General features: G+C 40.3%; 1 protein-coding gene across 1 annotated transcript in view; it reads left to right on the top strand.

The window, feature by feature from the left end:
* frem2b (FRAS1 related extracellular matrix 2b) overlaps positions 1–27,307 on the top strand; it is a 302,533-nt gene that overhangs the window by 236,189 nt on the left and 39,037 nt on the right. The window contains exons 8-14 of the mRNA XM_060897720.1: positions 5,204–5,413; positions 5,605–5,802; positions 10,643–10,807; positions 16,096–16,278; positions 18,495–18,625; positions 23,179–23,334; positions 26,963–27,266. Of these exons, the coding sequence (XP_060753703.1) occupies positions 5,204–5,413; positions 5,605–5,802; positions 10,643–10,807; positions 16,096–16,278; positions 18,495–18,625; positions 23,179–23,334; positions 26,963–27,266 (1,347 nt within the window). The remainder of the gene's footprint in view (positions 1–5,203; positions 5,414–5,604; positions 5,803–10,642; positions 10,808–16,095; positions 16,279–18,494; positions 18,626–23,178; positions 23,335–26,962; positions 27,267–27,307) is intronic.

The following is a 27,307-nucleotide window of genomic DNA, read 5'->3' as shown; positions in this document are numbered from 1 at the left end:
AACCATATTCAACGCTCATTCTCCATTGGGTAGAGTGACATAATACACGTAGGATAAGCGATATGCTAACAATATTGCATGCTATCAAACCAAATGAATGAAACCTGCTAGAAGGGAATAGAACACATGCTTTTATTCCATGGAAAAAGTGTTCTATATGTATAATAATTCCCGATATTTCACTCCAATGACATCAATCCCAGTGTTTTCCCGCTGACTTGATATGTGTTGTCAAAATGGCAAACTGGTCAAAATTAAAATTCTGTTGATTAACTTGCATATTTTTTGTGTGTCGCTGTATCTATATAATATAAAAAACATTACACAGTGGCACAGATATGAAGTTTATCTTTTCATGTTGAAAATATTTTCACTTGTTCACATCGCTCACTCAAATGGTGATATATCCATTCACCACTCAAAGATAAACTTCATATCTTTGCGCAACCATGTAATATCCTATATTGATAGATTATTTTAAAAATAATAGATTATTTGATACCATTAATCATGAAATATTACTCAATTATAGATCAACATTCATGGATATTACTTGTGGAGTCCCACATGGGTCAGTATTAGGTCCAAAACTGTTTTTGTACTGTACATAAATCACATATGTAAGGTTTCAAAGATACTGAACTTTGTTTTATTTGTGAACAACACGAATGTTCTTTGTTCTGGGGAGAATTTACAGCACTTTTGGAGGCTCTAAAATTTAAATGGTGGTTTGACAAAAAACAAATTATTAAACTTGAACAAAACCAAGCTTATGATATCTGGAAATTATTCAATAAACACTCATGTGCAAGTGATGATAGACACTGCTGATATAGAAGGAGTTTATTAAAAATAAATTTCTGGGTGTGATGTTAGACAAGAAAATCTGCTGGAAGCCTTAAGACAGTGACGCTTGCTGAAGATGATGTTGCTGTTGTTTCCTGTTTCTTTCGGGGAGTGTTGGGATTGCCTGAAGGGCAATGAGATACGATAATGAGGATGGACATTGAGGTCATTATTTAAGTTGTGTATGATGATTGATTGATTTTATTTGGTATAAAAATCGGAGTACAACACATTAAGCACCATTGGGAATACAATAGTAAATAATGAGTTAAAAGTACACTGTAAAACCCGATAAGGTCACTGAGCTCAAAAATTTTATTGAAACCGATTACGTAAAAATTTTTGAGGTAAGTAACTTAAATTTTTTAAGGTAAGATTTCTTAAAAATTACACTATAGTTACACTTAATTGTAATTTTTAAGAAATCTTACCTTAAAAAATTTAAGTTACTTACCTCAAAAATTTTTATGTAATCGGTTTCAATAAAATTTTTGAGCTCAGTGACCTTATCGGGTTTTACAGTGTAGTACGACAAAATTAATACCAAGGATAACTCAAAAAAGTCCAATAGAGGACTTATTTCTATTGAGGTCCTTAATGAAAAAAATGACAAAAGTGTACAATGGGTAAATAAAATTATGATTATAGTATGAACAACAACAATACCTATACAGGGGGCTGCAAAAGTAGGTATACAGTAATGAAAAACAAAATGTTCGCACAAAACGTTAGTATTAAATGAAACCTAGCACTACTATTATAATACTGGTAATACTGGAACAATCCTTACTGTATACCTACTTTTGCAGCCCCCTGTATAGATAATGAGTGGTGAATAGCGCCGATGGTGATAAAAATGAACTAGTAATTTAAAAAAAAAATCATTTTCAACAGAATGACAAAACTGGTCAAATAAAACTTGTTTACAAGCCGATTTAAAAATGTCATGACTAGTTAGATTACGGGCCGTGACATTTATGTTATTCCAATCAGAAACGGCTGTAAATTTGAATGTGTTTTTACCAATTAGGATACAAACATAAAGTCGTACAAATGAAGAACTGCTAGATCTTGTTGAGTGTGAATGAACGGATCTGACATGGATGACATCATGACATAAGTATGATGGAGCATGACCTGAGATAATTTTATGTACATATAACAATTTCTTATACCTGACCCTATTTTCTACATTAAGCCAGTTTAAAATTTTATAATGGAGTACAGTTAAATGAGTTCTAACATTAAGATTAAGTACCACACGGATTAACTTAATGATGGACACTGGGGTGGATAGTTTGACTCGTAATGATTAGTGTGTATGCTGATTAAATCGAGATAAAGGGTAGGAACAGCGATGTAATTTACTTCTTCCTACTCTTTTTTGGACATCATCCACCCATCATTTTATATATACTGTATATATATATATATGGGCGGCACGGTGGTGTAGTGGTTAGCGCTGTCGCCTCACAGCAAGAAGGTCCGGGTTCGAGCCCCGTGGCCGGCAAGGGCCTTTCTGTGCGGAGTTTGCATATTCTCCCCGTGTCCGCGTGGGTTTCCTCCGAGTGCTCCGGTTTCCCCCACAGTCCAAAGACATGCAGGTTAGGTTAACTGGTGACTCTAAATTGACCGTAGGTGTGAATGTGAGTGTGAATGGTTGTCTATGTGTCAGCCCTGTGATGACCTGGCAACGTGTCCAGGGTGTACCCCGCCTTCGCCCGTAGTCAGCTGGGATAGGCTCCAGCTTGCCTGCGACCCTGTAGAACAGGATAAAGCAGCTAGAGATAATGAGATTATATATATATATATATATATATTTTTTTTTTTTTAACTTTCAAACATGTTTGAATTAACTGTTTTTGACCCCTGGTTTAAACAGAAAAGTTCAGTCTTTGTGGTTTTACATGATGCAAAAACAAACAAACAAACAAACAAACAAACAAACAAACAAAAACCCAGAATATACAGTAGATATAATATTTCAAGAATCAAGATTGTTTTTTTTTCATAACCTTCAGGGGACGTTTCTAACTTTCTTCCTTTTTTTTCTATTTGTGGCTTTTTATCACTTTTTTGTGTCTGGGTCTGAACTATCATAAGCTTACTTGCTCTCCCACTAGAATAAATATTGCCTTTGCACTATCTAATCTAATACTACACACACACACACACACACACACACACACACACACACACACACACAGAGAGTGGCATACAGAAGAAACGGAGGGATTAAAGAGTACACTATCAACAGTACAGAGCGCAAAACTCCAAAGCTGAGCAAATGAGTAACTCAGTCATAACTTCAAAGCTCAATATCAGGTGCCAGTAAAGAAAAGCAGAAAAGCGCAATCTCACAAAGACACAGTGCTCAGTGGATATATATATTTTTTTGTTTGTGTGTGTTGTTTTCTTTTCAGTGTTTTTTTTTCTTTCAGTTCATTAGTACATTCATCGCTGCTTTCTGTTATCAGTCACTGAAGGTTCGACTGTCTTTCTGAGGAGGGAAATGACAACTGTAAATTACACCCATGGCATAGAAAAATGTGTAATATACACAAGCATGAATATTCAGGAAGGAAAATCAACAGAGCATGTGGTTGTCACCTGCAAGGCATCTTGTCACATAGGAACACAATGCTGAGCCTCCTACCATTTGGTTTAATTATCACAAAAAATTCCCAGAGCCATCAGCTGCCTTAAGTGTGAAGATTTTTTTTTTTAATTTACAGTATGTCAGAAATCAAAAATGGAAATTGGTTTTGAACATCTTTTGATTTATTCTAAGAAACTAGAACATTTTATTAGAAATAAACATGTTTCTGTGATTAGTGAATTATTATTATTATTATTATTATATTGCTGTTTTGTTCTTAGTTAGTTCATTAATTAACTTTTAGGAAATTATTTGAAGAAGAAGAACAACAACAATAATAGTTGTTGTATAATATCTCGTTATCTCTAGCCGCTTTATCCTGTCCTACAGGGTCGCAGGAGCCTATCCCAGCTGACTACGGGCGAAAGGCGGGGTACACCCTGGACAAGTTGCCAGGTCATCACAGGGCTGACACATAGACACAGACAACCATTCACACTCACATTCACACCTACGGTCAATTTAGAGTCACCAGTTAACCTAACCTGCATGTCTTTGGACTGTGGGGGAAACCGGAGCACCCGGAGGAAACCCACGCGGACACGGGGAGAACATGCAAACTCCGCACAGAAAGGCCCTCGCCGGCCCCGGGGCTCGAACCCAGGACCTTCTTGCTGTGAGGCGACAGCGCTAACCACTACACCACCGTGCCGCCCCTGTTGTATAATATAATAATAATAATAATAATAATAGCATCATCAACAACAGCAACTATTATTATTATTATTATTATTATTGTTGTTGTTTTTGTTGTTGTTGTTCTTCTTCTTCTTCTTCTTCTTCACAGAATTTCCTAATGGTTAATTAATGAACTAAGAACAAAACGGCAATATAATAATAATAAGAGGAGGAAGAATTGTTTATTAGAGGAGTGTTACATAACCTTGTTACAGACTTGTATGCACATTTTTTCTATGCATAAAATACATATTAACCTGGCCATTTAATGACCTTATTTAATGTAAGTAATGAACAAAATGCTGGTTGTTTGAATATTTTGACAGGTTTATATACTGATAAATAAATCCCAAATAATATGACACTGAAATGATTGAAATGCCACTCATCTCATCCTGGAACAAATGCAAGCTAGCAGGACATGTGGACGTTTCCATTTTGCATGTCATGCATATTCACTGAGTTTTACATTTTTTGTGAGGACAAAAGCACAGATCTGTCCCCAGATTGTTTACATTCCTTATTTTTTGGATACTGTTATTATTCTACCTATTTTCTTAATGGGGGCGGCACGGTGGTGTAGTGGTTAGCGCTGTCGCCTCACAGCAAGAAGGTCTGGGTTCGAGCCCCGGGGCCGGCGAAGGCCTTTCTGTGTGGAGTTTGCATGTTCTCCCCGTGTCCGTGTGGGTTTCCTCCGGGTGCTCCGGTTTCCCCCACAGTCCAAAGACATGCAGGTTAGGTTAACTGGTGACTCTAAATTGACCGTAGGTGTGAATGTGAGTGTGAATGGTTGTCTGTGTCTATGTGTCAGCCCTGTGATGACCTGGCGACTTGTCCAGGGTGTACCCCGCCTTTCACCCGTAGTCAGCTGGGATAGGCTCCAGCTTGCCTGCGACCCTGTAGAACAGGATAAAGCGGCTACAGATAATGAGATGAGATGAGATGAGATTTTCTTAATGGTTTAAAATACGTTCATGGGATAATCAATGATATTCCACAATATCTCAATGTCTCCCACAGCTGGTGAGGATTACGTAGGAATCAGTAAGAACCTGGACTTTACGCCAGGCGTCACCATGCAGACGATCCACATCACCATTCTGGATGACCTGGGTCAGCCCGTGCTGGAGGGGCCCGAGAAGTTTGAGCTCGTCCTCCGCATGCCCATGAACGGCATTCTGGGAGAGCCAAGCAAAGCCACCGTCTTCATCAATGATTCCATGTCAGATTGTAAGTGTTCTCCAAGTACACGGGATGAGAGAGGCAGTTACAGTATGTCTTGGAGGGTCTGCCATGAATGTGCTCATGATTGTTTAGTGTGCTTGGAAAAAAGCCTGTGCCATAATGCTTTCACAATGTTCCTTGTACATTTATTTAAGGAAATACTGAAGCAAATGTGTGTGTGTGTTTTGCCTTTACAGTGCCCAAGATGCAGTTCCGTGACGCTAAATACACAGGTAATGAGAACGATGGAAGGATTACCGCCATCATTTACCGCAGTGGAGACCTGAGGTACACGTCCAGCGTACGCTGCTACAGCCGTCAGGGTTCTGCTCAAGTCATGATGGACTTCAATGAGAGACCCAACACGAACGCTTCCATTATTACGTTCCTACCAGGTCAGCACAACTGCTGCCTTTACAGCGTGATGAACTAGCATTTCTCTTCCGGATTTAAAGATTTTCAATGAATTCAAACACATACGGTTTCTCTTATGAGGGTGTTTATATATACACAGTACTGTGCAAAAGTCTTAGGCACATGTAAAGAAATGCTGTCGACCAAAAATTGCTTAAAAAATAATAAATAAATGAAATGTTTCAACATAAAAATAAATACAGTAAACAGCAGTAAACCATAATAAATGAAACAAAGTCAATATTTGGTGTGAGACGACCCTTCGCTTGAAAAAAAATAGCAGTCTCTCAGGTACAATGAGTGCAGTTTTATGCGGAAATGAGCTGTAGGTTTTACTGAGCATCTTCCAGAACCAGCCACAGTTCTTCTGGACACTTTGTCACACTCGCTTTTTCATTTTGCACCAAAACCCCAGTAGCCTTCATTATGTTTTCTTTTTAATGAGAAAAGTGCTTTCTTATGTAATATGCTGCTCAGATACAAACTTTTTGTTTTCTGTAACATTTAATTTTGTGCTGGAAAACAAACATACTGACTCGATAATGTACAAGTCCATCCATTATCTGTAGCCACTTATCCTGTACAGGGTCACAGGAAAGCTGGAGCCTATCCCAGCTGACTATGGGTGAGAGGCAGGGTACACCCTGGACAAGTCACCAGGTCATCACAGGGCTGACACATAGAGACAAACAATTATTCACACTTACAGTCAATTTAGAGCCACCAGTTAGCCATGCAAATTCCACACAGAAAGGCCTTCGCCGGCTGCGAACCCAGGACCTTCTTGCTGTGAGGCGACAGTGCTAACCATTACACCATCATGCCGCCTAATGTACAAGTCATCTCATCTCATCTCATTATCTCTAGCCGCTTTATCCTGTCCTACAGGGTCGCAGGCAAGCTGGAGCCTATCCCAGCTGACTACGGGCGAAAGGCGGGGTACACCCTGGACAAGTCGCCAGGTCATCACAGGGCTGACACATAGACACAGACAACCATTCACACTCACATTCACACCTACGGTCAATTTAGAGTCACCAGTTAACCTAACCTGCATGTCTTTGGACTGTGGGGGAAACCGGAGCACCCGGAGGAAACCCACGCGGACACGGGGAGAACATGCAAACTCCACACAGAAAGGCCCTCGCCGGCCACGGGGCTCGAACCCGGACCTTCTTGCTGTGAGGCGACAGCGCTAACCACTTCACCACCGTGCCGCCCCAATGTACAAGTCATAAAATAGAAATCTATTACAAAGTTTGTATGAAAAAAATAGGGGGCCAAAGACTTTTGAACAGTTTTATATATATATATATATATATATATATATATATATATATATATATATATATATACACACACAATTATTATTTTTTTTTATTTACTCTATCCACATTCACTGGATATGAGCAATTGCACACTCTGATTGGCTACTCTATTACTAGGCTATCAGCTCATATACCATGAGTAGAGAAAAACAAAATGGCAGAGCGTGTTGCTGAAGCGACAACCTCCCCCCCCAAAAAAAAAATGGAATAAAAGTATTTGATGGCACCGTAAGAGTGTTTTTTTTTTATTTTCAAGAATTATTATTATCATATTTTTCACAAATTGCTCCCGTCATTTTGCCAGCTTGTTTACATTCGAAACGGAAATTATTTGGTCGGACGTTTTGTATAAAATTTTTATTTCTTGAATTTGCTAAAAATAAAAATGCTCTGTTTCTCAAAATCCAATTAATGTGGATTGAATAAAACCGTTATTCCACTCAATCTCGTTGTGCATGGCTTATAGCCAACCTGGCGCTACGCATCTTGTTGGCTATCAGCGCATGTGAGACAATAAAGTTAATCTTGACTCGATTTTGTGGAATAACTGTTTTATATATATATTTATATATATATATAATCAAGGGCGGCACGGTGGTGTAGTGGTTAGCGCTGTCGCCTCACAGCAAGAAGGTCTGGGTTCGAGCCCCGTGGCCGGCGAGGGCCTTTCTGTGCGGAGTTTGTATGTTCTCCCCGTGTCCGCGTGGGTTTCCTCCGGGTGCTCCGGTTTCCCCCACAGTCCAAAGACATGCAGGTTAGGTTAACTGGTGACTCTAAATTGAGCGTAGGTGTGAATGTGAGTGTGAATGGTTGTCTGTGTCTATGTGTCAGCCCTGTGATGACCTGGCGACTTGTCCAGGGTGTACCCCGCCTCTCGCCCGTAGTCAGCTGGGAGAGGCTCCAGCTTGCCTGCGACCCTATAGGACAGGATAAAGCGGCTAGAGATAATGAGATGAGATATATAATCAACATATTCAACCATACAAGAATTTTATTATCTCTAATCTCTCTTTTTTTTTAAATCAACCTTTTGATGGCTGGTCATGTTAATGATTTGGAAAGAGGAAAAACTCACTACTGTCATAAGTATTATGGGTTGAGTTTTATAGCATGGAGATTCATCATTGACATGAGGCTGTGAAGCTGCAGGACTAAAAGAAAGTCCTGAATTTTATTCATATCATGTTTTCAGGTTTGCCATCATGTCTTGCAATTTTTGTGGATAGTGTTTACATCTTGTTTCTTCAAAGGCATTTTGAAAAATCAGTGACTGAGAAAGTAATCCATATCGAAGATCTTCACCAAGTGTAATTACCTGATATGACCGTCACTGATGGCTACACTCTGGGCTATAAAGAATTCAGCTCTAAAGTTGACTTTTGAGTTCAGTATCTTAGTAGTGCTCAAGATCTTTTTCCACAAAACTGAAAATAACCCAATTAAAGGGATTTGATAAGAGCAAGTTAGACAATGTGGATGCCAAAAAATGTGAAACGTCCTTGTCATCGGCAGGACTTAGCCCTAATTAGCCCAGTGATACTAGTCAGCTTCTTACTTTTTTTTCTCCCAAAAGTACATTATTTACAATGGAAGCAACTCAGTTTGAGAGCTTCTTGTATGAAAGTGGAAAAGAGATGAATATCAGTTTCTCCACCAGCAATGCATATATAATTTAAACAGCAAAACATGAACACTCTTAAACCAGGATTGTTTGTTATTTTTGGAGTCACTCCTTGATTCAGTCCTCTACTTTATTCATTAGCAACAGTACTATTAGACACCATCCAAGTAGCGAACTTATGTTGGGCAAGTGTTGGGCCAATGGCAGCCATTCCATTTGATCAAGCTTAGGTGCTAATGTTGGCCCAAAATAATCCCAACAGGATTTTATCCATCTCTAAATTTACCTTGCCAACATTGGCACATCATTGGCTGGGTATTTATGAAGATTGTGCCATTGCAAACATTAGCAAAAAGTTGGCTCGGTGTTGTACAAAGACTGGCAACATCACCACCTAAAACAGACAATGGGCCAACATCAGTTTGCATTTATAAATGCTAAATGAATACAAATTTGCAGGAAAAAAATATTTTGGCTGTAACAGTGTGCATCTAATTGAGTAACCTGACACATGAGACAGTCAGTAATCATATTTCTTACTAAACACCTCTGCAGTTCCTTTATATCCCACCAATAGGTGACTTGCAACCACGTGATCAAAATGTGCTACGTCATGAGCGTCCGCCATGATGGTGGATATACAAAGCAACTAGGACGGCAGCCGCTGAAAGCGTGTCTGTAAACAATGCTGAATTTTCTCAGTATTACCACGATTTGAACGGTCGAGCGAAGATTCAATACAAAGAGAAGATAGATATGTGCGCGTTTGACCCATATTATTTTAAAAAGTCAGACTTTTCTGAAGATAAGACGCTTCTACGGACCATCGAGTCCCCAGATATCGCGTTCTATCTGGTTTGGCTGCTGAAGAATCAAGTCCGACCTTGCACGAAACATAGCCCATGTTCTGACTGGGTGCCCAGTCTGGATTGTTTCTATCGTATAATTTTGCTGGCGCTCCTAGAAGTGAAATGGTAATACACGTGTTAAAATTATAACAACGACCAAGTGAACCACGACAAGCGAACGCTCATTTTATAGCAAAATTCTAGTAAAACAAAATAAAATTCTTCCATGATATTATCGAGAAAGCTTTTAAATCTCACCTGAGATAAAATGCAAACACGAGCTGTTTTGGTTTTCGCCTCTGTTAGATCAGCCCTGCCGATGTTGTTCAGCCGTGCTCGTCTCCTCTCCGTACTAAGCCTCAGGGTTTCCTCGCCCTCTTTCCGAATCACGGACGGAATTCTAAAAAATCGGAACATGCCACGGTCACGAGTACTGTTGTGACCACAACCATATACAGCACAAAGATATGGCAGAGCTAAAAGAACGCTTAAAGCAGTGGACAAACAAAAAGAGTTGTGCACGCGTGACTATGTTTTGTATGGAATGTCGCTTGACCCTGCATTTGTATATCCACCAACATGGCCGACATCCGGGTTTCTATTTTGCTTTGACGTCACTTGCAAGTCAAGTACACCCTCAGAAGGAGGTGTGTAGGGGGAGGAGGAAATTTAGCTTAACTTGACATCACTTTAATGGTAAATATTTCTTTGGAATTTTCCTCTTGATTGTTTTTTTTTTCTCTAAAAGTGCTTTTTTTGGAATATAAAAATAAAACCTTCAATCCGATGTCTGTCATTTACAGGATCACTGAAATAACCTAATCACTGTTGCTGAAATCAGACAACGATCAAATTGTTCTTAATACCTCATTTGAACTTGCAACATGTTCGTTGGATCTTATTTGATCAATACAGTTTGACAGAATTGTTAGGTTTTTATAATATTCATAATATTAGGGTTCTTCCTTCTTGATTGCTTGTTAAAACTGGTGATGGCTTTCTAATTGTGTGTGATTGTGTTTAGGGGAAGTGGAGAAGCCTTGTACTCTCATTCTCGTCGATGACACAGAGCACGAAGAGGTGGAGGAGCTCAGGCTGGTCCTGGGCAGCCCCAAAAGCGAGTCTCCGTTTGGGGCATCTATAGGAGTTCAAAATGAGACGCTTATCAAGATTAAGGATGATGCTGACAGTAAGCCAAGATCTCTGTACCACAAACATTATGAAAGCATATGAGTGCAGAGTAGACAAGAAAAAGAGTGTGTAGTGGTCAGACACCTGGTTGCTACACTATAGTTATACTGATAATAATGGCAGGTTTTTTTGGGGGGGGTGAAAATGTGAGGTAATGGCATCATGAGGTAATGGTACCGGTACGTCTCTACTGGCTGCATGGTTTTGAGTTTATATTCCAAATTTACCAGGAAGCTACTCTTCGGCTAATGATCAGATTCCTCACCTTAAATTATTATCTTTATTTCTATATTGTATTTAAAGGAGAACTGAAGGCAAATTTTTTTATTATCAAAATTCTATTTATCTCATTTTATTAAATATAGGAATGCATTTTTGATCGCTATTTTTCGCTGCTATAACAAGTTATGAGTGTTTGAAATATGCTCTGTAATATATCAGTCCATATGTCAAAGTAATGGCCGTAAACGAGATGCGTTGAGACCTGTGCAAGACATCGTAGGACGGAAGTAAAACGTACAGTGGAAATCAAAGCGACCGACATCTGCCAACATTGTCAAAAGACGCGCGCGCCCTCTTTCGAATGCTGACGTAATCAAGCCGGAAGTTTTGTTTGTTTTGATAGCAATCAGGAAAGTTTGAAAAAAGTAGACAGTAATCGTCATTTAAACTCGTTTTTGTGCAATATTTCGTTTGGAAAACGGTTTTCAAAATGGCGGCACTGACACCTGGCTGACACTTCACGTTTCGAAGTCTCACGCAAGTCTCGTGAAGGTCACGTGGATAAGCGACGCCTGCTGTGGACCAAACGAACTAAATTCAACACGGCTAAAAACCGAATAGGCCGATAAGTATAATATTTAATTGCAATTAATTGCCAATACGAGTCACGATATAAGGTTACTAAAACCAAAAACGTAATTGAATAATATGTTAATTAAGAAATAAACCAAGTTTAAAAATGACTTCAGTTCTCATTTAACTTCAGCTGTAAGTCAGTTTATCTGCCTAATGAACAAATTGAAATGGAAAAGCAAGGTATGTTAATATAGGGCTTCATGATTCTTGACAAAACAAAAATTTTTTTACTTTTTGAACTGGGAATATTTGTATTCATTCCGTATTATTCAGTGCATTATTAAATATTTGTTTCATCATCCAGGAGAAATGAATTTCTTTCTTTCCACCACACATGGGCACGTGGTTTGTTTTTAAAATTCATTCATGACTTTGCTTTCCAACACTGTTCCTTCTCTTTTGCTTCTGTAGACTTGTATGTGAGATTATATGGAACAACGTCTTTGGTTATTGGTTTCAGCAAATAATAAGTATACTAGCAGTTGTACTTTTTGTCTAAAGGCCCGTCCCATAATACCGATAACTACAACTATAATGATAACTATAAATAAATCATTCCCCTGCAGTTTATGTGGTGGGTGCTCACACCAGACCGATAACGATACCTATAGCCCAGGCCTGGGTTTATCCGTATCACTGAGATTGCTTCTGGAGTGATTTTTCCAGGCCTGGAAAAATCTGATCCGATAAAACATCTGACCAATCAGGTAACTGTTTACATGTGACGTTGTCTGAGCGCGTGCTATTTTTCCCCGGGAATCTTTGTACATCCTTGTTGCATCATGAAGTCACGGAATACAGATTCACAGAAAATAAAAAAATAACATAAAGCACGGATCATTTATTCACAGATATGTGATTTTCCATGAAATATCAATAGTAAATTAATTACGTAAACATATAAATGCAGGTAAGATATTTTAATTATGAACTTCAGCAGTCCAAACATTTCATTGTTTTAGACTTCTTAATTTTTTATCCGTGATGCATCATCCGTATGAAATCGGTAACCAATCTGTAATATACTGAAACGTCCGTGACCAATCCGTAAATTATTAGCATCCATGATGCATCCGGATAAAATCCATAACCACTCCATATTTTGTATCCTTTTTCATGATATTTCCATAGTCCGTGACCTATCCGTATTATATCAACCACTGGAGTGTGTACATGGGTTGTTTTGAAGTCCAACCTGTACAGTACGACCCGGAATAATGTGCTACTACTTGGAAAAAACTTCCATGACTATTCCTAAGTTGCATGCAATTATTTCCCTGAGTGTCAGGACCAAGCGATATTATAGTCGGGATTATAGTTGTGGTGTGACTGCTCCAGACTGGAACTAAATTCAGGCGTATAGTTATAGTTATCAGTGTTGTGGGACCGGGCCCTCATGGTTTCCTGAATGGAAAGGCTGCAGAATCAACCCTGAATTAAATTGCACTGAGACACTAATCACGATCATAATTAGATCATGATTAGAAGCTCACTGTTTGAAATCCTGTTGTGTATCTGAGGTAGTGTTGTAGTCAAGACCACCTACACCGAGACCAAACCAAGAACAAAGTGTATCAAAACCAAGACTTTGAGGGTTTGAGATCAAGTCAAGACCAAGACCAAGGCAGGGCGAGACCGAGTCAAGACCAGACCAGTGTGTGCGAAGGGGAGTGGGGGAGGGGTGATGGCTGTTAACAGGACGAAAAATTTCAAATTAGGAATGAGCCACTTTATTGGTCGCATTTGAAGCAGCAAATTTTACATCCAATCACAGGAACGATGTTAACAGATAAATCACACAATGCACAGGCAGTTTAGTGAAATCCCCACAGTTGTGGTCTTGACCAGTCATGAAATAAAATCCCGAGTCCTATCTGTCTGATACCAAGGCAAGACCGAGTGAAAATGCAAATGCGGTCGATTCCGAGACGAGACTGAGACTGAGACCTTCAAAAAGTGGTCTTGAGACCGGTCTCAAGTACTACAACACTAATCTGAGGTTTGTATCTATGCTCTACACTGGAGGGTTCTCGAGGGTTCTGCAGGGTAATCGGTTTCTTTGGCAAGACACTTTAGCGCCTTTGCTTCTTGTTGGTTAGTGTGAATTGTTAAAAGTGTGAACACTGGCAATCAGTGAAGCTTCCATTACTAAACAGATCAATAAAGTAAATAAATTTGGACTGTGGTAATTAGTACGTTAATGATTTCGTGTGTCTGCCCACTCTACCTTGAAAAGTCCGATTAATTAATGATGCCTTGAGCTTTATTATTGTACAATTCAAGTCCGAGTAGAGTAGATCTGTTCAGTATGGATTTTGTCTTAACTTCACAGTCCTCTACAACAGCTTTCTGTCTCAGAAAGACAGAAAAAAACGTCTCAGTATGTTCAAAAAATCTCTTTCAAGCAGCTGTAAATTCACTAGTAATTATTCTGATGGACCAGCAGCTATGTGGAGTTGTACCATCCTGGATTTCTGACAGTGAAGCAATCAAATTCTGACAGTTTTAATTATCAAGTACAGTTCTGTGAACTCGGACACGTCATCACCTCTGTTACTTTCTGACTTTATACTTTCTGACACAAGCGAAATAGACTGTAGTTTTGAACTTGATTGTTTGCATGATATTAAAGAGCTGGTTGAAGCCTGTGGATGAATGTGAGCTGTGGTTTTGCTGTGAAAGCTCCTTCGAATCCTGATGTTGGATTTATCCAGTCTATTACTAGCATATATAAGGGTTCAGGTGGTATATATTATATGTATCGTACATGGTATGTATTGTACTGCAGTGCTTTTGAATTCTTGATTCTCATTGCCCAGAAGTTATTCATTATTATTAGTTCATCCGGCCAACAGGCGATGAGTTTATGCCATCATGCATTGTCCGTCGTTCATTGTCCATCCAGTGTTGTCCATATTTCATGAAAATCGCTTCTTTTCTCTCAATTCTTCACCGATTTTTATTATTTTTGGCAGGAAGGTAGGTCTGCCTGGGGTGTATGTAGCTTCCACCCTAATTTGGATAATTGCAATTAATAATGAAGATATGGAGTAATTAAGCCCTAATGAGCAGTTTCCACACAAATCACTTCTTCTCCCTCAGTTCTTCACCAATTTTGATTTTTTTTTCTGGCATGAAGGTAGGGGTACCTAGGGTGCATATAACTTCTACCCAGATTTGCTTCATTACAATTATTCATGAAGTTATGAACTAATTAATAAGAGCTAAATAAGAGCTAATTCGTTGGTTGGTTGGTTGGTTGGTTGGTTGGTTGGTTGGTTGGTTGGTTGGTTGTGCCAAGTTAAACATTCTGGTATTTATTCCCCAGCCAAACGAAGCTTGGCAGGGGATATGGAAACAGGTTCTGTCTGTCCAGTCACGTTTTCGTTTCCAGGCCATATCTTTAAAACTACTGAAGATATCTTCATGAAACTTTGTATACATATCAAGCAAAATGTGAACTGGTACCTTTTGCTATTTTTGATTTTTGAAAAGAAGTATTTTTCAAATTTTTACATAAAAAAATTGATTTTGACTTAGTTTCAAAGAGCGATGTTCGTTTCCGGAGCATATATCCAAAACTGTTCATGATACAGATTTGAAACTTGGTATACATGTTAACAAGGTGATGTAGATGTGCCTTTTCATACTAAGAAATTTTAAAAATTTTAATTTTTCATGTTTCCATGGAAACAATTTCAGACTTAGTCTCTCAGGTTAGTCTTAGGGGTAGGTTTTGTTTCCGGAGCAGAACTTGAAAACTATGAGTGGTATGGACTTGAAAGTTGGTATATGTGTTGATTAAGTAATGTATTTGTGCCTTTTGATACTAAGAAATGTGAGACATTTTAATTTTTATCTCACCTGGACCAAAAGGTCCGGTGGGTTTATGCCATGGGCTGCTGAGGTCAGTGTAAAGAGGTAGGGTTGGTTTCCTGCAGCAGAACTTGAAAAATGTGACAAATAATATCTTGAAACTTGGTATATAGTTGGTATATAGGGCGGGGGATATAGATGACTGTCTTCTTGTTAAGTAAGAAAACCATATCATTGTTGACATCGTGAAGCAGTTTTAAGGGCACGTTTATTTAACATTTATGGAAGGAGTCTTTCATGTTGGCTCTTAGATACAGTCAGTGTATTAATGTATATTAAATAATATATAAAGCAAGGTATTCTCTCTCTCAAATCCATATATATATATATATATATATATATATATATATATATATATATATATATATATGAAGAAATATAAACACACCAAGACTACACAGAGAATGAAGAGAACCTTTCTGTCTTTTAGCATCAGCTCATTGTAAGCTGGATTTGGTATTTTGAGAAGCTGCAGCATAACTGAGACATTTGATAAAATGATGTATGAAAAAAAAATGACATGTCAAATATCATGCACCCTGTCTGTGACAGAGGCCGTTATCAGGTTCGGAGTCACCAAGTTCAGCGTGAGTGAACCCAGCGAGTCCGGGCAAGTGTCTGTGGTGAAGGTGCCAGTGCTGCGAGTGGGAGACACCTCCAAAGTGTCAGTGGTGCGAGTGCACACTAAAGACGGCTCAGCGACATCCGGAGAGGATTATCATCCGGTATCACAGGGTGAGAGAAATCAAACACACATTCACATGGTTCATGGATTAGACATTGAGTCTCGATTGAATCAGTACGAGAGGTGCATTTTAATACAGTCCGAAACTTAAGCTGGAGGAAGAGACACTTTGAAACAAAAAAGCGTATGAGCAAAAACATGAATGTTTATTTTACTCATAAAGAATGTCAAGATGAACGTTTTCTACACTTCTTGTGCAAGAAAACAGGGGTTGTCAACTGGTGGACCGTGGTCTAGATGAGGACCAAGCGGTGTATTTTACCTGACCGGACCTGTGTACTCATCTCATCATTTCTAGCCGCTTTATCCTGTTCTACAGGGTCGCAGGCAAGCTGGAGCCTATCCCAGCTGACTACGGGCGAGAGGCGGGGTACACCCTGGACAAGTCGCCAGGTCATCACAGGGCTGACACATAGACACAAACAACCTTTCACACTCACATTCACACCTACGGTCAATTTAGAGTCACCAGTTAACCTAACCTGCATGTCTTTGGACTGTGGGGGAAACCAGAGCACCCGGAGGAAACCCACACGGAGAACATGCAAACTCCGCACAGAAAGGCCCTCGCTGGCCACGGGGCTCGAACCCGGACCTTCTTGCTGTGAGACGACAGCGCTAACCACTACACCACCGTGCCGCCACCTGTGTACTCGAGAACTGATAAATGTATGAAAAAAACTGGCCATAAATCAGGTTTCTAGTTTTCTAGCTTATTTGCAGTTAATTCAATCACATGCATTTGTATGAATTATTGAGCTGAAAGTAGCTCATTGAATCAGAGACGAATGATGGTGAGAGCAAATTTATTTATTTGAATCTCTCTCTCTCTCTCCCTCTCCTTTAAAAAAAAAGCTGTAGGAGCAGGCTTTTTTTTTTTGCTTTTTTTTTTTAAACTTTAATACAGGTGGTGTGAGGGACAAAGAAAGGCCACGCTCATTAACATTGGAAAGTATAGGTTGCTTGCACGGCTCTCGGTGATGCATTTACATGGGAATGGGATTAAAAAGCATTCATGTGCATACCTCTGAGACTGGAGCTACTCGAAAGTGTTGACGTGCTCATGCAAACCTATGGATACATGTAAATAAGACAAGTTAAACTGGTCACTAATGAACTCAGCATTAAAAGTTATCACCATTCTTACCTTGTAAAAAAAAAAAAAAAGGAATTTTGTGTAACCTGGCCTTCAGAATTTTTAGTGCTGTATTATGAAAGAGATATCTTTATACACTCACCGGCCACTTTAATAGGAACTTGTACTTGATGCTAAGATTCCTGTTCTTGGTTGGCAGGAGTGGAACCCAATGTGTTCTTCTGTTCTGCTGTTGCATGCTGAGATGCTTTTCTGCTCACCACGGTTGTAAAGCGTTGCTATGAGTTACTATAACCTTCCTGGATATAGTTCAAACCAATCTGGCCATTTTCCTCTGACCTCTCTTTTCAACAAGGTGTTTGTTTCCACCCACAGAACTGTCGCCCATTCACTTCATGTTTCCTTTTTGTTTTTCACACCATTCTGTGTAAACTCTAGAGACTATTATTTGTGTGTGAAAACCCCAGGAGATCAGCAGTTTCTGAAATACTCAAACCAGTCCAGTCCATCTGGCTCAAACCAACACCCATACCGCAGTGAAAGAAAGTCACACTTTGAGATCACAATTTTTCCCATTTGGATGTTTGAATATTGTGAACATTAACTGAAGCTCTGGATTTGTATCTGCATGATTTGATGCATTGTGCTGCTGTCGAGGGATCGGCTGATTAGAGAACCTGCATCAAACAGCAGGCGTATGGGTGTTCCTAATAAAGTGGCCGGTGAGTGTGTATCAAAAGAACGTGAGGGTTAATACATGCAAGAGACACAGAAATCCTTCTTCACAATACCAGCAGATTCTTTCTTTTCAAGTCTATGACTGAGAATAAAACGGAGCGTTGCAGAGTGAGCGCACCATGCAGTGTGACATGACTAAGCTACTTAATCTCTATTACCCATTTTGTAGATTTGTCAAAAACTCTTGCCAGGTTTACATAATTCAGAGTAACTTTGAATTATTGAAAAGTTGACGATGACAGCACTGTGTAGCTGTAATGGATGGCACAGCATACGTACATAAAATATCAGCTGATCAGCAGTGCAGGAATTCACATCAAGGTGCATATTTTGCATGACTGATTTCCAATTCGCGCTTCTCGTTTTCCCCAGACATTCAGTTCAAGGAAGGAGAAACGGAACACACTGTGGAAGTTGAGATCCTGTACGACGGCGTGCGTGAAATGAGGGAAGCATTCACGGTCCACCTGAAACCTGATGAGAACATGGTGGCTGAGATTCAGGTGCTCAGTGAGCATTATATACAATTTGCTCTCTTAATTTTGATGAAGAATTGTTATTTAAAGCTTGAAAGCACAGCATATTCCCAATATGGTATACAACCCCGATTCCAAAAAAGTTGGGACAAAGTACAAATTGTAAATAAAAACGGAATGCAATAATTTACAAATCTCAAAAACTGATATTGTATTCACAATAGAACATAGACAACATATCAAATGTCGAAAGTGAGACATTTTGAAATTTCATGCCAAATATTGGCTCATTTGAAATTTCATGACAGCAACACATCTCAGAAAAGTTGGGACAGGGGCAATAAGAGGCTGGAAAAGTTAAAGGTACAAAAAAGGAACAGCTGGAGGACCAAATTGCAACTCATTAGGTCAATTGGCAATAGGTCATTAACATGACTGGGTATAAAAAGAGCATCTTGGAGTGGCAGCGGCTCTCAGAAGTAAAGATGGGAAGAGGATCACCAATCCCCCTAATTCTGCGCCGGCAAATAGTGGAGCAATATCAGAAAGGAGTTCGACAGTGTAAAATTGCAAAGAGTTTGAACATATCATCATCTACTGTACAGTGCATAATATCATCAAAAGATTCAGAGAATCTGGAAGAATCTCTGTGTGTAAGGGTCAAGGCCGGAAAACCATACTGGGTGCCCGTGATCTTCGGGCCCTTAGACGGCACTGCATCACATACAGGCATGCTTCTGTATTGGAAATCACAAAATGGGCTCAGGAATATTTCCAGAGAACATTATCTGTGAACACAATTCACCGTGCCATCCGCCGTTGCCAGCTTAGATATGGCTTCTTCAAAGAAGAAGCCGTATCTAAACATGATCCAGAAGCGCAGACGTCTTCTCTGGGCCAAGGCTCATTTAAAATGGACTGTGGCAAAGTGGAAAACTGTTCTGTGGTCAGACCAATCAAAATTTGAAGTTCTTTATGGAAATCAGAGACGCCGTGTCATTCGGACTAAAGAAGAGAAGGACGGCCCAAGTTGTTATCAGTGCTCAGTTCAGAAGCCTGCATCTCTGATGGTATGGGGTTGCATTAGTGCGTGTGGCATGGGCAGCTTACACATCTGGAAAGACACCATCAATGCTGAAAGGTATATCCAGGTTCTAGAGCAACATATGCTCCCATCCAGACGACGTCTCTTTCAGGGAAGACCTTGCATTTTCCAACATGACAATGCCAAACCACATACTGCATCAATTACAGCATCACGGCTGCGTAGAAGAAGGGTCCGGGTACTGAACTGGCCAGCCTGCAGTCCAGATCTTTCACCCATAGAAAACATTTGGCGCATCATAAAACGGAAGAGACGACAAAAAAGACCTAAGACAGTTGAGCAACTAGAATCCTACATTAGACAAGAATGGGTTAACATTCCTATCCCTAAACTTGAGCAACTTGTCTCCTCAGTCCCCAGACGTTTACAGACTGTTGTAAAGAGAAAAGGGGATGTCTCACAGTGGTAAACATGGCCTTGTCCCAACTTTTTTTAGATGTGTTGTCGTCATGAAATTTAAAATCACCTAATTTTTCTCTTTAAATGATACATTTTCTCAGTTTAAACATTTGATATGTCATCTATGTTCTATTCTGAATAAAATATGGAATTTTGAAACTTCCACATCACTGCATTCCATTTTTATTTACAATTTGTACTTTGTCCCAACTTTTTTGGAATCGGGGTTGTAATATCTCGATAGGAAACATGAAGTCGTTTTTTGTTTTGCTTTGTTTTGTTTTTGTCATTTGTTCAAAAATTGTCTGGATGCAGTGCATGTTTTAAGCGGCTGGTGTATTCTTAAACAAATCTGATATGTTGGTAAGACTTTATATTAAGGGTTTCACCTAATACTTAAGGAATAAAACACAATGGTGTGTTTTTGTTTGTTTGTTTGTTTGTTTGTTTGTTTGTTTGTTTGTTTTAGTAAAAGTGCATCCTGAGGTCTTTTATGGCTTTTGGACCACATTGATCTTGCCAGTGTGAACATGTTTTTTTATTAATTAAAGAGTGACATGTCATACTTAAATAGTGGCTGGCGTTGAGTATCAGATATATTCCATTCAGCGAGCATGACATTGTACAAGTCGAAGACAAGTAGCTGAATGGAATATATCTGATATACCATGAATAAAAGTCAGCCAGTATTTATTATTATTATTATTATTATTATTATTATTATTATTATTATACATTCCTTTCTGGTGTTTGACGCATCTTTCTCTTTCAAAATTCTCTCAAAATCTTCTGTATTTAACGAAGCAAACTTGGCAGCCATGTTTGTTTACAAATTGTCACAGTCGCTCGCTAGCGTGGAAGTTTTACGTCTCCGACGTGTGACATCATGTTATCTTGACACCCATGCAATATCATAAACCATATTCAATCACGGGCGCAGATAGAGGGGGGGACGGGGGGGATTCGTCCCACCCAGATTTAAATTCACCTCGTTCGGTCCCCCCCACTTATAGGGAGGAAAAAACATCTATGCTGTCTTTCTTTGCATAAGGCAAACCTCACGGAAAAATCAAAAGACTAATTACCATTCGGTTTATTGAGGTGCACAGCAGTACATACATAGTTGCAACTGCGCAGACTGCACGGGTTGCGAGCTCGAGCTTGGTTGCTATGGTTACCCACAACAAGTTTGACAGGCATATCGGGGACAGCTCCTCCTAGTTCAGGACCCCAACACGGCATGATGAAGGGTGCCAAAAGGCAGAAAACGATTGCATCGTTTTAAAAAAAAAAAACGGCTGTAAGTAAACTGTGCCTTACTTTATCATATCACCTTGCAATTTTTTGATAGTCTGTTCAAAGTAATGTCGTAGTGAAAGTAAAATCGTACGGAGTAGAGATGCCTTTCTGGTAGCCTCCTCCTTTCGGTGGTAGCCTGTAGATACAGTGCTCAGAAGGCAGTTTTAATGTTTAATCTGGCGTTCCCTGCCATAATTTCAGCGAGCATATTGTTTCATAAGGAAACTTTGCGAAGAGTTGTTGACTGACTGCCGCTCACGCAACACACAGGCATAGTTAGAAAGTCAGGATGCACTGGTTTACACTTTACACACACACACGTAGCCCAGCCTCTCGCTATGTTTAACAGTTGGAACTTAGCCGTTTTAAAACTAGTTTTGCAGTTTTGCAGTTTCTGTGCGTGATGATAATGTGTAAACTTTGGATTTCCATAGGCTATGTTAAAATGTTATCATTGTCCTGGCCTGCAGGTAGTTCCTGGTGATGGCAGTGAGGGAGGTGAAATAACATGTATACACACTACCGTTCAAAAGTTTGGGGTCACCCAGACAATTTTGTGTTTTCCATGAAAAGTCACACTTTTATTTACCACCATAAGTTGTAAAATGAATAGAAAATATAGTCAAGACATTTTTCTGGCCATTTTGAGCATTTAATCGACCCCACAAATGTGATGCTCCAGAAACTCAATCTGCTCAAAGGAAGGTCAGTTTTATAGCTTCTCTAAAGAGCTCAACTGTTTTCAGCTGTGCTAACATGATTGTACAAGGGTTTTCTAATCATCCATTAGCCTTCTGAGGCAATGAGCAAACACATTGTACCATTAGAACACTGGAGTGAGAGTTGCTGGAAATGGGCCTCTATACACCTATGGAGATATTGCACCAAAAACCAGACATTTGCAGCTAGAATAGTCATTTAGCACATTAGCAATGTATAGAGTGGATTTCTGATTAGTTTAAAGTGATCTTCATTGAAAAGAACAGTGCTTTTCTTTCAAAAATAAGGACATTTCAAAGTGACCCCAAACTTTTGAATGCGAGTGTGTGTGTATATATATATATATATATATACACACACACACACACACACACACACACATATATATATATATATATATATATATATATATATATATATATACACACAAAATGGAATCATTTGCTGACAGCTCAGTCCCCCCCAGTTCAAAAATCCTATCTGCGCCCCTGTATTCAATGCTCATTCTCCATTGGGTAGAGTGACGTAATACACGTAGGATAAGCGATATGTTAACAATATTGCATGCTATCAAACCAAACAAATGAAACCCGCTAGAAGGGAATAGAACACGTGTTTTTTTTCCATCGAAAAAGTGTCCTGTATGTATAATAATTTATCGTGTTCAATATTGTGGAGTGTCTGCAAAATAATATAGCAGCTATAAACGGCATTCTTTGCATTTCTGAGAAATCATAAAACTGTCTTCAAGATTTATCCATTTTGTACAACGTAAACTTACAAGTTTACCTTTGGCTGTTATAAAACACTCCTTCGAAAAATGCTAAATAAATGCCTTCTTACAAAAAAAAGTTCACCGTATCCACAATTACATGCTTTTAAAATGAATTTACGTAGCATGTCTGACATACAAGGCCCCGTGTAATCGTTTTTATACTGTAGAAACAGAGTGCTTTAATAAACCAGAACTATTATCAGAGCTGCTTTTAAATAAAAATGAATTGACGTTTTTATGTGAAACTCTAATCGGTTAATAGCTCTCATGGTTCTTATACAGATGACCAAAGCGACCATCTACATCGAGGAGGGAAACAGCATGGCAGATGTGACGTTCCCGTCTGTGCCAGTGGTCATATCGCTCCTGCATTATGATGACCCAGTCGGTGTCCCAGAGAGACGACCACCCGCTGGCTACCCAGTCATCTGTGTCACAGTGTGTATTGAATTCTATGCCCCGTCATCTGGGTCGGGCTGTGTATTGAATTCTGTATCTGTTCAGAATGTGCATCAGTCTCGCTTCCTCATCATTTGCGTCGTTGAATGTCAATTTCGCTACATCCTCAACAGTCTTGCTTTGTCTCACTGGGCTCAGTGTCCAATTATGTGTGTGTCAGGGTGTCACTTTCAATACCATGTCATCTCTGTCATGTATCACTCTCCATCACTCTCACTACCTCAACAAATATGTTCCTATCTACATAACTCTCACTGTCATCTGTGTCACAGTGTGTCACTCTCACTACCGTGTCATCTGTGTCCCCGTATACCGTGCCATATATGATCATCGTGCATCACTCTTACTAGGATCTCTTTGTATCATTCTCAGTACCACGTCATCTGTGTCACTGCATGACACGTTCACTTTCACAACCCTGCCATGTCTATCAGTGTATCACTTTTACCATCATCTGTGTCTCTGTGCATCACCTCTGCTGCCCTGATTTCCATGCAAGTGTATCACACTTACTACCATGTCATTTGCATCACAGTCTTCATCATTGTCTGTTGCTGTGCATTACTTTCACGTCTATATGTCATTTGTGTCACTATATCATACTCACTACCCAGTCAATTATGGCACAGTGTGTATATCTGTCATAACACCATTATCTATTTCACAGTGTGTATCATCCACGACCCCATCACATGCATCACTGTATATCACTCTCACTGCCTTGCCATTTGTGTCATTGTGTATCATTTTCTCCATCCCTTCATCTATCATAGTGTGTCACTTTTACCCAGTCATCATTGTAACCATGAGTTACTGCTTTCACTAACTGTGTCACAGTTTAGCTCATTCACCACCCTGTCACTGGCACCACTTTACATCACTCTAACCACCCTGTCACTGGCACCACTGTACATCACTCTCACCACCCTGTCACTGGCACCACTGTACAACACTCTCACTACCCTGTCATCGGCATCACTGTCACTCTCACTACCCTGTCATCGGTGTCACTGTATGTCACTCTCACTACCCTGTCATCGGCGTCACTGTATGTCACTCTCACTACCCTGTCATCGGCGTCACTGTATGTCACTCTCACTACCCTGTCATCGGCATCACTGTCACTCTCACTACCCTGTCATCGGTGTCACTGTATGTCACTCTCACTACCCTGTCATCGGTGTCACTGTCCAACACTCACTACCCTGTCATCGGTGTCACTGTATGTCACTCTCACCACCCTGTCATTGGTGTCACTGTATGTCACTCTCACTACCCTGTCATTGGCCTCACCGTACGTCCCTCTCGTTACCCTGTCATCGGTGTCACTGTCCAACACTCTCACTACCCTGTCACTGGCGTCACGGTGCATCACTCTCACTACCCTGTCATTGGCATCACTGTACAACACTCTCACTACCCTGTCATCGGTGTCACTGTACAACACTCTCACTAGCCTGTCATCGGTGTCACTGTACAACACTCTCACTACCCTGTCATCGGTGTCACTGTACAACACTCTCACTACCCTGTCATCGGTGTCACTGTACAACACTCTCACTAGCCTGTCATCATTGTAACCATGAGTTACTGCTTCCAGTAACTGTGTCACAGTTTAGCTCATTCACCACCCTGTCACTGGCGTCACGGTGCATCACTCTCACTACCCTGTCATCGGCGTCACTGAACAACACTCTCACTACCCTGTCATTGCCGTCACTGTGCATCATTCTCACTACCCTGTCATCGGCATCACTGTACAACACTCTCACTACCCTGTCATTGGTGTCACTGTACGTCCCTCTCGTTACCCTGTCATCGGTGTCACTGTCCAACACTCTCACTACCCTGTCATTGCCGTCACTGTCCAACACTCTCACTACCCTGTCATCGGTGTCACTGTACAATACTCTCACTACCCTGTCAATGGCGTCACTGTACATCCCTCTCGTTACCCTGTCATCGGTGTCACTGTCCAACACTCTCACTACCCTGTCACTGGCATCACAGTGCATCACTCTCACTACCCTGTCATCGGCATCACTGTACAACACTCTCACTACCCTGTCATCGGTGTCACTGTACAACACTCTCACTACCCTGTCATCATTGTAACCATGAGTTACTGCTTTCAGTAACTGTGTCACAGTTTAGCTCATTCACCACCCTGTCACTGGCGTCACAGTGGATCACTCTCACTACCCTGTCATCAGCGTCACTGTACAACACTCTCACTACCCTGTCATTGCTGTCACTGTGCGTCATTCTCACTACCCTGTCATCGGCGTCACTGTACAACACTCTCACTACCCTGTCACCCCCATCACTGTGCGTCACTCTCACTACCCTGTCATCGGTGTCACTGTACAACACTTTCGATACCCTGTCATTGGTGCCACTGTGCGTCACTCTCACTACCCTGTCATCAGCGTCACTGTACAACACTCTCACTACCCTGTCATCAGCGTCACTGTACAACACTCTCGCTACCCTGTCATTGGTGCCACTGTGCGTCACTCTCACTACCCTGTCATCGGCATCACTGTACAACACTCTCACTACCCTGCCATCATTGTAACCATGAGTTACTGCTTTCAGTATCTGTGTCACAGTTTAGCTCATTCACCACCCTGTCACTGGCGTCACGGTGCATCACTCTCACTCCCCTGTCATCGGTGTCACTGTACAACACTCTCGATACCCTGTCACTATCGTCACTGTACATCACTCCTGCTACCCTGTCACTGGCGTCTCTGTACGCCATCGTTTGTTTTGCCCTGTGACTCTTGCTACCCCATCATCTGCATCACCGTTGTGTTACCATGTGTACCACTTTCACTACCCCTCATCTCTCACAGTATGTTACTCACTGCCTACTTGTGTGTGTGTGTGTGTGTGTGTGTGTGTGTGTGTGTACAGTGAAGGCACCGTGTTACTTTGTCACTCCCACTCCCCTGCTATCTGTGTCACAGTGTGCCATGATCATGTTTGCACTTCTCTAAAATCTGTGTAAACAAATAAAAACTGTTAAATATTATGCATTTTTTCCTATTTCATGAATTGAAATTCTTGTTATTTTCCCTGATTAATTTTTGTTTTCTCATGGCCTGTTTATTCTTCAGTTTGATTACCAAAATGGATTTTGATATATGTGCACAGACATTCATTCTTCTTCCTTTTTGCTCCTTGTTGTTGTCTTTGTTTCTTTTGCCTTCTTCTTATTTGTACTAATGATACTTGAGATAAATTGGTAATATCTTGATGTCAACATTGACCTGATGTTGACCTGAAACACTGGATCTGATCCAATCCAATTCAGATTTGAAACGTTTTCCAATTCAGTCTAATCCACTAATAACTACAATGAACCGCGTTCTTTCCATAGCCCAGTGAGGGTCGTTATTTTTATTTACAGCTCATTATCTGCTTACAGAAAATAAAGCAGCAGTAACAGTTTTATGAACCTTTTACAGCGTGCCATACCATATGGTTGGCATAAGGTTTCTGAGCTCTTAAAGTAGCTCCCTTTAATTATCTTTTATCTTCTGAAACTTTACTCTTTTGAAAACGGCTCCTTAAAATATCGTCTGGTTTGTTCTTTCATCAGGCTTGCAATCCCAAGTACCCAGGCTTTGAGCGCACCGGTTCCATCTGTACGAGCGAGCACATCAACAACACGCTGACTCGTTACCGCTGGCTCGTTAGCGCCCCCACAGGGCCTGATGGTGTCACCAGCCCAATGAGGGAGGTGGACTTTGATACCTTCTTCACTTCATCCAAACGCATCACGCTGGACTCGGTGTATTTCCAGGCAGGTTCACGTGTTCAGTGCGCAGCCAGGGCTGTGAACTCCAACGGAGACGAGGGGCTTGAGCTCACCAGCGCCATCATCTCCATCAGTGTGGAGGAGGGTGGGTGCAAAATAATACACAAAAATACTGTACACACATTG

The sequence above is a fragment of the Neoarius graeffei genome, chromosome 17 (assembly GCF_027579695.1).
Source record: "Neoarius graeffei isolate fNeoGra1 chromosome 17, fNeoGra1.pri, whole genome shotgun sequence".
NCBI lineage: Eukaryota > Metazoa > Chordata > Actinopteri > Siluriformes > Ariidae > Neoarius > Neoarius graeffei.
This window is presented reverse-complemented; position numbering and strand designations above follow the sequence as displayed.